We start from the raw sequence: 13,644 nt of genomic DNA, 5'->3' as shown, positions 1-13,644 counted from the left end.
GTGTTAGTTCTAGCAGGTCTTGTAGGTCTTCATAGAACCGTTCAACTTCAGCTTGTTCAACATTACTGGTTGGGGCATAGACTTGGATTACTGTGATATTGAATGCTTTGCCTTGGAAACGAACAGAGATCATTCTGTCATTTTTGAGATTGCATCCAAGTACTACATTTCAGACTCTTGGTGACTAGGATGGCTGATCCATTTCTTCTAAGAGATTTCTTGCCCACAGTACTAGATATAATGATAATCTGAGTTAAATTCACCCATTCCACTCCATTTTAGTTTGCTGATTTCTAAAATTTCAATGTTCACTTTTGTCATCTCCTGTTTGACCACTTTCAATTTGCCTTGATTCATGGACCTAACATGAATTTAAGTCCTATGCAATATTGCTCTTTACTGCATCAGACTTGACTTCCATCACCAGTCACATCCACAGCTCGGTGAGGTTTTTGCTTTGGCTCCGTCTCTTCATTCTTTCTGGAGTTATTTCTCCACTGATCTCCAGCAGCGTGTTGGGCATCTACCGACCTGTGGAGCTCATCTTTCAGTGTCCTGTCTGTTTGCCTCTTCATACAGCCTATGGGGTTGCAAAGAGTCAGACATGACTGAGTAACTAACACACAAAGCTTTAATGAATGGCACTAAGTGAGTATTTATTCACTCCAGGGTTCATGAGGTAAGACAATTTGATAGAGACCACATGTTTCTACTCTTTTCTTCTTACATACCTAAAACACTTTTCTTTTTGCCATTATGATTACTTGTCTTCTCTAGCAAAATACTGCTCCACAATGACTCTCTGGTTGAGAAATACAAATAGATAGATGGATGGACAGATACATAGATGGATGGAGGGTTAGATGATTGACTTCTATGTTTACCATATTAAGCAACCAAGTGGTGAAATAAATGCCCTTGAAAACATGGGCTAATTGGTGACTAATCCTTACCTTACTTTGACTATGTGCATCTTTAATTCCCAGTCATGAATATTTTCACTTGCTTTATTTTCCTTTATTGGGCTTTCCTGGTGGTTCAGACAGTAAAGAATCTGCCTGCAATGCAGGAGACCCAGATTCCATCCCTGGACCAGGAATATTCCTTGAGGAAGGAAATGGCCGCCCACTCCAGTATTTGCCTGGAGAATTCCATGAATAGAGGAGCCTGACGGACTGTAGTCCATGGGGTCACAAAGAATGGGACACAACTGAGCAACTAAACATGCGTTTTCCTTTAGCATCAATGCTCTAATGCATACCTGCAGATTTAACAATGTTCTTTATACTTCCATGCAAAGTGCATAAGTTGCTGGTCTGGAGAGTACTGAATCTCCATTTTGGGGTTTGGGAGTGTTGGTTATTAAATCTGAGTTTCCTCTGTTTCAGCACCACACAGAGTGTATACTACCACTATGAGGCCCAGAACACCTGACAAACCACACCTTAGACCTGGTAAGTTGTTCCTCTTTCTGATGATCGGAATAATCAACATGCCTAGGAAGATATGCTTCCCTGGTTGTTCAGACGGGAGAGAGTCTGCCTGCAGTGTAGGAGACCTGGATTCAATGCCTGGGTCAGGAAGATCCACTGGAGGAGGAAATGGCAACCTACTCCAGTAAATTTGCCTGGAAAATCCCATGGATGGAAGAACCTGTCAGGTTACAATCCATGGGGTTGCAAAGAGCCAGACACGACTGAGTGACTAACACTTAACTGAAAAAAAGAAGATACAAAATGTATTGAGGACTTCCCTGGTGGTCTAGTGGTTAGGACTGCAAGCTTCCACTGCCAGGGGTGCAGACGTGATACCTGATCGGGGAGCTAGGATCCTGCACACTGTGCAGCATGACCAAAAAATGAATGTATTGAAACAGCCAAAGGACCAAATGACAGCTATATATATCCTGAAACTGAAATAAATGACATACAAAATTCTGATCCTTGTGGGTAAGCGGAGAGGTAATCATGAATCCGTGGAAGCAACAAGACTTGACTGAAATTTTAAGGATAAGCAGATTAGAGACCACTATGGAAACTTAACAATATAACATTTTTTTTCTTTTCTTTTACAATATAACATCATTTTGAAAATAGTATTTTTGCCTTTATCACACACACTCTCTAGCCCTCCTTCAGTATTCCATAGCAATTATAGAGATAACATTAGCAATAGCTATGATGTATTTTGTTTCAAATGTTGTTTTTTAAGGAAAGATGATTTCTTCCAGTATGATAGGCTCTTGTTCTACAAGAATACTTTTACCTGGGTTGGGAAGGTCCCCTGGAGAAGGGAAAGGCTACCCACTCCAGTATTCTGGCTTGGAGAATTCCACGGTCTGTAGTCCATGGGGTTGCAAACAGTCAGACACGATAAGCGACTTTCACTTCATATAAAAACAAGCAAACACATATTTTACAGGTTGTATTCATCAAAAGTAAAATGATAGTTAAACTGGAAAAAAAACTTTTATTTTTTGGCCACTCTGCAGTCTTGCAGGATCTTAGTTTCCCAACCAGGGATGGAACCCAGGCCCCAGCAATGAAAGTGCTGAGCCCTAACCACTTGACTGTCAGGGAGTTCCCAGAAAATGCTTTAAAATGACCAAAGTGGTCAAAAGATCTAGGCTTTCCCTCGCTGAACCTTGTTAGGGAAAGTTAACTTGGGGGTTAATTTGATCCATGTAAATCACTCCTAGTCTAACATACAAGTTGGACCAGAGATTCTGATGTTTTCTGTCTTTTTTCTCCTCTGTGATTCTAAGAAGTCTTAAAGTTCTTAAGTGTCAAAATGGCTTATAAGCTACCATTCCTGATGAACATCTCTCTGGGCACATGGAAGAAATATCAAATACATATATATTTTTTGGTTTATGGAGTTTTTTTGAGTAATCCTGCAACTCCTAAAGGTTTTTTGTTGTTGTTGTTAAAAAAAAAAAAAAAAAACCTCCATGTGACTTTTGTATCATGATAACTGTTGAGAACTTAATGTGTCATTGCTTATACTAAACCTTTCTACAAATAAGGAAACAGTAACAGTATGCCTAATGGTGAGTGGGTGCTTACCATGTTTCCTGTGAGGCTAGGCTGAGGAAGCTAAGGCTTAAGGAGGGCTAGGAAGTGGAGTCGAAGGCAGGCAGTCTGGCTCCAGAGCTCACTCTCTTAATTGCAATATACTTAGTGCTTTTCCTTAAAAACTCTGCTAAATGGAGACTAAGACAGATGACTTCAATGTTTTGGTAATATTATGACTCTCAACAGAGCAGGAGAGAAATTTCAAAAGTTTTATCATATCATGTGTTGAATGGGACTTACACCAGCATTATGAGGAAGGATGTGTATGTACCTAGAGACTCCTCCAAAAGGACCACCAACTTACGTGTTAGGAATTAAGGCCTTAACAATAAATACACACCACGTTTGGGGTTTTCATTGGGCATACGTAGTCCTGATCCTTCTTCAGTCCCAGTTTGGAATGTGAAAGCAGTGAAAGTTTAGCCACTCAGTTGTGTCCCACTCTTTGCGACCACATGGACTATAGTCACCATTTGCCTCTGTCCATGGAATTCTCCAGGCAAGAATACTGGAGTGGCTTGCCATTTCCTTTTCCAGGGGTTCTTCCCAACCCAGGGATCAAACCCGGGTCTCCTGTATTGCAGGCAGATTCTTGACTGTCTGAGTCACTAGGGAAGCCCATTTTGAAATGTATCTAGTGCTTATAAATGAAGCAAGCTATTTCCCACTTAGACCAGATCACCTCAGAGTATATACTCAGGTCTCAAATTCAAGTCTATGATTTTCATACCAAAATTGTGATTTCTATATTGTGAACATTAGTTTTTGGTAAAGTCATCATTTTTGTTGCTAGTTAAATGAGTTCCAGTTCTCTGGGAAGCTTTATTTTCCTTGACTGCAAATGTTCAACTAAAAAAACAGTCTAAACTGTTTATTTCCCACTTTATTATAGTTCTGAATAAGACAACTACAAGACCCAGTAGACCCAGACCCAGTGGGACACCCAGAGGGAATGGAATAGGAGCAGGTAATGATCACAAATTTATTTCCTTTTGATCCTATCAAACTCCAAATATTTTCATTCAGTTTTTAAAATTTTGTTAAATTCAGATTTCAGTTTCTTTTTTACTGGTTTTGGAAGTTAGTATAACTAGTTTTGGAAGTTCACAGAACTGAAAATTGTAAATCATTCCAAAATCAAAATTTCAAAAGTCCCTGTTCAGTTGAGTTCAGTCGCTCAGTTGTGTCCCACTCTTTGCGACCCCATGAATTTCAGCACACCAGGCTTCCCTGTCCATCACCAACTCCCGGAGTTCACTCAGACTCACATCCATCGAGTCAGTGATGTCATCCAGCCATCTCATCCTCTGTTGTCCCCTTCTCCTCCTGCCCCCAATCCCTCCCAGCATCAGAGTCTTTTCCAATGAGTCAACTTTGCATGAGGTGGCCAAAGTACTGGAGTTTCAGCTTTAGCATCATTCCTTCCAGAGAAATCCCAGGGCTGATCTTCAGAATGGACTGGTTGGATCTCCTTGCAGTCCAAGGGACTCTCAAGAGTCTTCTCCAACACCACAGTTCAAAAGCATCAGTTCTTTAGCGCTCAGCCTTCTTCACAGTCCAACTCTCACATCCATACATGACCACAGGAAAAACCATAGCCTTGACTAGATGGACCTTTGTTGGCAAAGTAATGTCTCTGCTTTTGAATATGCTGTCTAGGTTGGTCATAACTTTTCTTCCAAGGAGTAAGCCTCTTTTAATTTCATGGCTGCACTCACCATCTGCAGTGATTTTGGAGCCCAAAAACATAAAGTCTGAGACTGTTAATACTGTTTCCCCATCTATTTCCCATGAAGTGATGGGACCAGATGCCATGATCTTCGTTTTCTGAATGTTGAGCTTGTAAACATTAACAAATAGTTTTCTACTTTTCTCAGCCCAGTCCACTAAATAAACTACAATATATAGTCATAATTTTTAAAAATATCCTGATTAAGTATGAATTAAAATATCAAGATAGCTTTTCCCCTAATTTCAAAATTAGGAAAAACTTCAAATTTTCATATATAGGTTTGGTCTTTGAGACAATTATCAATTATTTTTCAAGCTTATAATTTCATAAGTGCCATTATAATATTTTTAAAAGATCCACATCTGTTAGCAACCTGGAATATGATACTTAAATCACAAGAAGAGTGAAGTCGCTCAGTTGTGTCTGACTCTCTGCGACCCCATGGACACCAGGCTCATCTGTCCATGGGATTTTCTAGGCAAGAGCACTGGAGTGGGTTGCCATTTCCTTCTCCAGGGAATCTTCCCGACCCAGGGATCAAACCCAGGTCTCCCACATTGTAGGCAGATGCTTTACCGTCTGAGCCACCAGGGAAGCTTTTTAAATGAGAAAAGCAAGTAGCAAATGATCAACTTGGTTACAAGCATATTAATGTTTCCAAATTATTCAGTTTGATTAAATGATATTGTCCTGCCCCGGTCTCATCTACAGGATATCATATAGATAACTAGGACAAATAAGTGATAAAAGTTCACTCAACTCACTCAGTGGATAAATGGTAGTTATTAAATGCCTTAATATGGGATTGCATTGTTCCCTTGAAATATTTTTTAAATAGTACAGATCTTGTGCCTGCTTATGTAAAAGTGTATAAACATTATAGTTTGTTTAATGCATATATATGTATATATAATCAACCCATAATTAATTGTTCCTTAATGAGAAAGATGTGAATACTATCTGAAGACACATATTCAGTCCAAAAATGATTTAGATTTTTTTTTTTTAGTATGTGTTTTTGTACTAGGTTATTACAATGTCTGAAGTTCTAGGAATTCACTTCCCTTCAATTAATGAGACAGATACTATAAATTCCTGATTCATGAAAAGCAAAAAAGCATTCCAGTATTTATCTGTGCTCAGCTGTTCCTTTTATTCTTCCCAAGTGGGACCAGGCAGTACATAGTGTTTCAGATTGACGTAAACAGTCTGGCTGTGAACAACGCCACCTTCTGAATATTCAAAATAATTCCCCAGAGTTTGTCTAAGTAAAAATAGAAGAAAGCATTTATGTCAGCAGAGCAAATGCAAGAACAAGCAGCTATGATGAACTTGAAAGCCATTAACCTTCAGTATAAGCAAGCAGCGATTCTCACTGGGAAAATGTTAATTGTCTTTTGGGAAATTAAGAAAAAGAAAACAGAGCATGATTATGCCTTAGTTTATCAGTAGCATAAAATTTTTTTCAGAGCTACTTGTGATACAAATTGACATCTGTTACCCTCTTGTGCAGATAAAGTCAGCTTTGTAATAACTCACCTAAATTAGCTTTGAAAGGATGACCTTTTACCAGGACTTCCTCAGTTTAATTAGTTGGTTGCTGATAGAAATAGGTTGGTGGGCACAGATAAACAAAGCTGAGCTTGCTGTTTCCCTTTCCTTGCTCCACTAACGGCCCCAGTCAAAATGTGTTGCACACGTTCTGTGTTCTCATGTTTCTCTATTGGGATCCCCCTCAGGGAAGAACAGGCTGACCACCTGCAAGGAGTAAGGTCAGCAGACAGCATCCCATTGTCAGCTCCTTCAGGGTCAGCCTCAGCTGAGGAGAGCCTTGATTGGAGATATAGGTGGGACATCTCTTTGTCATATAGCAACCAAATGATATTTACCTGAGGAAAGGATGTTTGTCTTAACATTCAAACAAATTGGTGTAATTTCCACTTCAGTATTCTTGCCTTGAGAACCCCATGAACAGTAAGAAAAGGCAAAAAGACAGGACCTGAAAGATGAACTCCACAGGTCAGTAGGTGCCCAATATGCTACTGGAGATCAGTGGAGAAATAACTCCAGAAAGAATGAAGAGACGGAGCCAAAGCAAAACCAACACCCAGCTGTGGATGTGACTGGTGATGGAAGTCAAGTCTGATGCTATACAGAACAATATTGCATAGGACCTAAATTCATGTTAGGTCCATGAATCAAGGCAAATTGAAAGTGGTCAAACAGGAGATGACAAGAGTAAGCATCGAAATTTTAGGAATCAGCAAACTAAAATGGATTGGAATGGGTGAATTTAACTCAGATTATCATTATATCTAGTACTGTGGGCAAGAATCCCTTAGAAGAAATGGAGTAGCCATCCTAGCCACCAAGAGTTTAAAATGCAGTACTTGGATGCAATCTCAAAAACGACAGATGATCTCTGTTCATTTCCAAGGCAAAGCATTCAATATCACAGTAATCCAAGTCTATGCCCCAACCAGTAATGCTGAAGAAGCTGAAGTTGGATGGTTTTATGAAGACCTGCAAGACCTGCTAGAACTAACACCAAAAAAAAGATGTCCTTTTCATTATAGGGGACTGGAATGCAAAAGTGGGAAGTCAAGAAATAGCTGGAGTAACAGGCAAATTTGGCCTTGGAGTACAGGGCAAAGGCTAATAGGGTTTTGCCAAGAGAACACACTGGTCATAGCAAACACCCTTTTCCAACAACACAGGAGAAGACTCTACACATTGACATCAGCAGACGGTCAACACCAATCAGATTGGTGATATTCTTTGCAGCCAAAGAAGGAGAAACTATATATAGTCAGCAGAAACAAGACCAGGAGCTGACTGTGGTTCGGATCATGAACACCTTACTGCAAAATTCAGACTTAAACTGAAGAAAGTGGAGAAAACCACTAGACCATTCAGGTATGACCTAAATACAATCCCTTACAATTATACAATGGAAGTGAGAAATAGATTCAAGGGACTAGCTCTGATAGACAGTGTCTGAAGAACTATGGATGGAGGTTCATGACATTGTATAGGAAGCAGGGATCAAGAAATCCCCAAGAAAAAGAAATGTAGAAAGGCAAAATGTTTGTCTGAGGAGGCCTGTCAAATAGCTGTGAAAAGAAGAGAAGCAAAAGGCAAAAGAGAAATGGAAAGATATACTCATTTGAATGCAGAGTTCCAAAGAATAGCAAGGAGAGATAAGAAAGCCTTCCTCAGTGATCAGTGCAAAGAAATAGAGGAAAACAATAGAATGGGAAAGACTAGAGATCTCAAGAAAATTAGAAATACCAAGGGAATATTTCATGGAAAGATGGGCACAATAAAGGAAAGAAGTGTTATGGACCTACAGAAGCAGAAGATATTAAGAAGAGGTGGCAAGAATGCACAGAAGAACTGTACAAAAATGATCTTCATGACCCAGATAACCACGATGGTGTGATCACTCACCTAGAGCCAGACATCCTGGAATGTGAAGTCAAGTGGGCCTTAGGAAGCATCACTATGAACAAAGCTAGTGGAGGGGATGGAATTCCAGTTGAGTTATTTCAAATCCTAAAAGAAGATGGTGTGAAAGTGTTGCACTCAATATGCCAGCAAATTTGGAAAAGTCAGCAGTGGCCACAGGGCTGGAAAAGGTCAGTTTTTATTCCAATCCCAAAGAAACACAATGCCAAAGAATGCTCAAACTACCACAAAATTGCACTCATCTCACATGCTAACAAAGCAATGCTCAAAATTCTCCAAGCCAGGCTTGAACATTATGTGAACCGTGAACTTCCAGATGTATAAGCTGGATTTAGAAAAGGCAGAGGAACTAAAGATCAAATTGCCAACATCCCTCAGATCACTGAAAAAGCTAGGGAGTTCCAGAAAAACATGTATTTCTGCTTTACTGACTATACATAAGCTTTTGACTGTGTGGATCACAACAAAGCAAGGAAAATTCTTAAAGAGATGGGAATACCAGACTGCCTGGCCTGCCTCCTGAGAAATCTGTATACAGGTCAGGAAGCAACAGTTAGAACTGGACATGGAACAACAGACTGGTTCCAAATCAGGAAAGGATTATGTCAAGGCTGTATATTTTCACCCTGCTTATTTAACTTATATGCAGAGTACATCATGAGAAAAGCTGGGTTGGATGAAGCACAAGCTGGAATCAAGATTGTTGGGAGAAATATCAATAACCTCATATTCTGATGACACCACCCTTATGGCAGAAAGTGAAGAAGAACTAAAAAGCCTCTTGATGAAAGTGAAAGAGGAGAGTGAAAAAGTTGGCTTAAAGCTCAACATTCAGAAAACTAAGATCATGGCATCTGGTCCCATCACTTCATGGCAAGTAGATGGGGAAGCAATGGAAACAGTGACAGACTTTTATTTTGGGGGCTCACTGCAACCATGAAATAACAAGATGCTTGCTCCCAGAAGAAAAGTTATGACCAACCTAGACAGCATATTCAAAAGCAGAGACGTTACTTTGCCAACAAAAGTCCGTCTAGTCAAGGCTATGCTTTTTCCAGTAGTAATGTATGGATGTGAGAGTTGGACTATAAAGACAGCTGAGTGCCGGACAATTGATGATTTTGAACTGTGGTGTTGGAGAAGACTCTTGAGAGTCCCTTGGACAGCAAGGGGATCCAACCAGTCCATCTTAAAGAAATGAGTCCTGAATATTCATTGGAAGGACTGATGCTGAAGCTGAAACTCCAATACTTTGGCCACCTGATGTGAAGAACTGACTCATTGGCAAAGACCCTGATGCTGGGAAAGATTGAAGGCAGAAGGGGATGACAGATGATAAGATGGTTTTATGGCACACCGACTCAATGGACATGAGTTTGAATAAACTCCAGGAGTTGGTGACAGACAGGGAGGCCTAGCATGCTGCACTCCATGGGGCTGCAAAGAGTCAGACACGACTGAGCAACTGAACTGAACCAATTAACAGAACAAAGGGGAAAAAAACCATATGATCATCTCAATAAATAAAAAATCAGCCATGAGACAAAATTCAAAAACCATCCATGTTGAAAACTCTCAGAAAACTAGAAATAGAAGGAATTTTCTTCCCTCTGATAAAGGGCATCTGAGAAAAACCTACAGCTAACATCTCGTTTCCAGTCTGAGTGTTTTTCTTCTAACAACAAGAATATAAGTAGGGATTCCTACTTTTACCCCTTCCATTGAAAATAGAAGTAGAGTATTAAGCCAATACAGTAAGACCAGAAAGAAAGTAAATGAAGTACAAATCACAGATGACATTACATAGTATATTATGAAAGGAAATTTTAACAGCTTTCAAATTATTTGCCTGGGGAATAATGTTTTAAGAAATGGGTGAGAAAAAGAAGTTTTTAAATCTGTTCTCTTCAGGTTATAGACAAGAGTCTGCCATACTTTGTGCATGGTTTTGATCTGACTTGTTGATAGAAATGCAGATATTCACATCAGATTTCTTTTCTTCTCTGACCTAGTCCTATTGTCTCATTCACACTCACTTCTAGCCTCAATTGTGTATTAATGAGAACAACATTTCCGTGTTAACTGATTTTTCATCCAACTTTGACATTTTGCCTGGAATATGTATGATTCTTATCCACCTCACATATATTTTACTATAATTTTTCTTGCTGAAGTTTTCAGTACATATATTTTACATTTTGAAAAATCAGCTGATAAAAGGATGTGTTTAGGATTTATAGGACATATTCTTCATAGTCTTAGGCATAAAAATATTTACTGTTGGTCCATTGGAAAACTAAAAGAGAAAGAATTCTGAGGCCTTATAACTATGGAGCTTTGATTCTTTAGGTCTCTATACAAATCTTGCAATGACTCCATAAACACCCAGCAATCTTTAAACTATCTTGACCCAAGTTTCTTAATTCATAACATCATTATAGATATTTACTCTTCTTTATGTTCATTTCACATGTATATGTATAATATTTCTTCACCTTAAAGTTACAAAGTAGCCATCAGAGAATGAAGTTTAGGTAGGTCATTTTTCTAGCAGTCTACTTTTTCAGGGTTTCCAGAGATACTTCTAAGTGTAATTGATATGTTCTACATGCTTATAACCAACTTGAGATGCAAAAGCATGCCTAGACCAGGGGATTGCACAAAGTACAAATGTGTGTGCTAAGTCATGTCTGACTCTTTGCACCCCCATGGACTGTAACCTGCCAGGCTCCTCTGTTCATGGGATTTCCCAGGCAAGAATACTGGAGTGGGTTGCCACTTCCTTCTCCAGGGACTCTTCCTGACCTGGGAATCAAACCTGTATCTCTTGGGTTTCCTGCACTGGCAGGCAGATTCTTTACTACTGAACCACCAGGGAAGACTTTTACCACTAAGTCACCAGGCAGGCCCACAAAGTACAATCCCGCAGACCAGATCCAGTTCACTGCCTTTTTTGTAAACAAGGTTTTGTGGAAACTCACAATACAGTGGCAGAACTGAATAGTTGTGACAGAGACAGTATGGCCCACAGAGCTGAAAAAATTTACTCTCTGACCTTTGACAGAAAAAATCACCCATCCTTTGCCAGACAATCTCCAGCTTTCTCACCGTAGAAGAAAGCTGCTGAGTTGTGCAACTGTTCTTTCATTCAACTAATATTTCTTGAAGGCCCACATGTGCCAGCAAAGTATCGTTTGGAAACCCCCTTGGCACATGTGGTTTGGCAGATATGTTAATACCTGAATCCCAGACTCCTTTCTTTGCTCCGTTCTCTCCTAATGAGGAATCCACACTTCACTGGACCCACGTGGAGTGTGCTTGACAACCAGAACCCAGATGCCTCCCAGGTGAGGAATGTGTTTGTCTGAGCTGCAGCTAAATCTTCCAGTCTGCTGGCTGTTCTCCCCTGACCTTGCAGCCAGGTGCTGAGATCTTGAGATGTGGGTGAGGAGTCCAATCATCCATAAACACCACTCCTTTTTGGTCATGAGGAACAGTCTCGAATACGTTCAGAAATCAATTCCCAGTGTGCTGTGTTTGTTTGCAAAGTTTCTGTTACCATGGTTAAAAATACCAAAATCATTACTTCATTTCTGACAATAAATTGCTAAGGGATGAACTATGTAAATCAAGAGATTTTGGGAGAATTTCCATATGACAATTGGGGGCTTACACTGAAGTTCAAGGCTTGGTGCTTTCAGAGCCAGTGCTGCCCTTGAGATAATAGTGGATTAATCCTGCCTGAGGGAGAAAGAATTCACGTTGCAGCCTGAGCCAGACTGGCTAATCAGATGTCAGCTCCTGAGGATTGTTTCTCTGCACTGTCTCTTACTGGCTTCCTCCTCTGCCCTCCCAATGCCTCTCTGCTTGCTTTGGCCTTTACTGGCTCTCCTAATTCAGGGCCACAGAAGTTCACTGCCCTCCGGGTCCTGTGCTCACATGCTACTGGCTGCCCTGCAAACCACAGCCAGGTGGAGCCAAGTCCAGAACCGGACTTCAATCTCTTGTCCCCAGTTCAGTGCTTTTTCCCTGCGTCCCACATCTGCCTTCTGTAGGGCTCTTCCCAGCGTTCTCATCCACTGCTAGCTTTTCTTTGTTTCTGAAGGCTGGACAAAATCCAGTTTAGCAACTGACACTGCTGACGGGTACTTAACCTACAGGGATCATAATAGTATGATGCTTCCATCCCTACCTGTACAGAAAATGACAAAAAATGACTGATTTCTCCCTTACTTAGAAAAGAGGCCAGGTATGTTTCTATTTTTTCTGTTATTCATAAAATAATCCTGCAGAGTTTTAGATTCTCTCTCAGTTCTCCGTTTCACCAGCCCGTGACTTGGTGGATCTGCACATTCGTGGTTGGAAAACCATATCATCCTTGCATTTCTCTCTGACTCCCACATATCAGTGGCATGACTGCCTGGCACCTGCTTGCCAGCCATGGTTGTTTAGCCCTCACGCAGTGGTGGCACTTCAGACACCCAAAATACAGAGTATAGGACCTGAGAGCTAAAGTCAGTTAGAGTCATTGAGAGGCAAAAGAGAAGCGTTAAAAAAAAAAAAAAATCCAGCCAAGTAAATTTGATTATTTAATTGGCTTTATTGGGCTTCCCAGGTGGGGCTAGTGGTAAAGAACCTGCCTGCCAGTGCCAGAGATGGGAAGAGACCAGGGTTCGATCCCTGGGTGGGGAAGATCCCCTGGAGGAGGGCAGGGCAACCCACTCCAGTATTCTTGCCTGGAGAATTCCCTGGACAGAGGAGCCTGGTGGGTTACAGTCCATAGGGTCGCAAAGAGTTGGACACGACTCAAGCGACTTATCACAGCATGCGTTCAGCAATTTATGAATCACAGCATCCTATGTAGTGACTAGAATGGCACTCCAAAGACTTGTGCGAAATGGAAGTTTTTTTATTTATTAGAGGACAGTTGCTTTACAATTTGTGTTCGTTTCTACTGTACAACAAAGTGTACATGTTTGTACATGTATGCATATGTGTGTACATATGTGTGAGTGTACGTGTGTGTGTCTATATATATATCCCCTCCCTCTTGGACCTCCCTCTCACCCCCCGTCCCACCCTTCTAGGTCATCGCAGAGCACTGATCTGAGCTCCCGGTGCTATTCAGCAGCTCCCCACTAGCTGTCTATCTCATACATGGTAGTATATGCGTGTCAATCCTACTCTCCCAGTGTGCCCACCCTCCCCTTCCTCTGCTGCAACCACATGTACAGGAACAAGTGTGGGGCAAGGGAACTATTAACCAAAGAAAGTACTATGTTGAAGCCAGGATACCTTTTGAGGTAGAAGGGATTTGCATGGGTTTTACCATTGTAGATCACTCCTCTGGAGGATGAAGAGGGCTCCTGT

At 40.7% G+C, this 13,644-nt stretch overlaps 1 protein-coding gene across 50 annotated transcripts in view; it reads left to right on the top strand.

Annotated features, from left to right (window-relative positions):
- ABI3BP (ABI family member 3 binding protein) overlaps nt 1-13,644 on the top strand; it is a 293,247-nt gene that overhangs the window by 230,224 nt on the left and 49,379 nt on the right. For 38 of the 50 annotated variants that reach the window (XM_069551792.1, XM_069551760.1, XM_069551701.1 and 35 more), the window contains 2 exons: nt 1,389-1,454; nt 3,967-4,041. In XM_069551792.1, the coding sequence (XP_069407893.1) occupies nt 1,389-1,454; nt 3,967-4,041 (141 nt within the window). The remainder of the gene's footprint in view (nt 1-1,388; nt 1,455-3,966; nt 4,042-13,644) is intronic. The other 12 variants (XM_069551858.1, XM_069551706.1, XM_069551781.1 and 9 more) reach the window with 1 other exon arrangement.

The sequence above is a fragment of the Ovis canadensis genome, chromosome 1, assembly GCF_042477335.2.
Source record: "Ovis canadensis isolate MfBH-ARS-UI-01 breed Bighorn chromosome 1, ARS-UI_OviCan_v2, whole genome shotgun sequence".
Lineage (NCBI taxonomy): Eukaryota > Metazoa > Chordata > Mammalia > Artiodactyla > Bovidae > Ovis > Ovis canadensis.
This window is presented reverse-complemented; position numbering and strand designations above follow the sequence as displayed.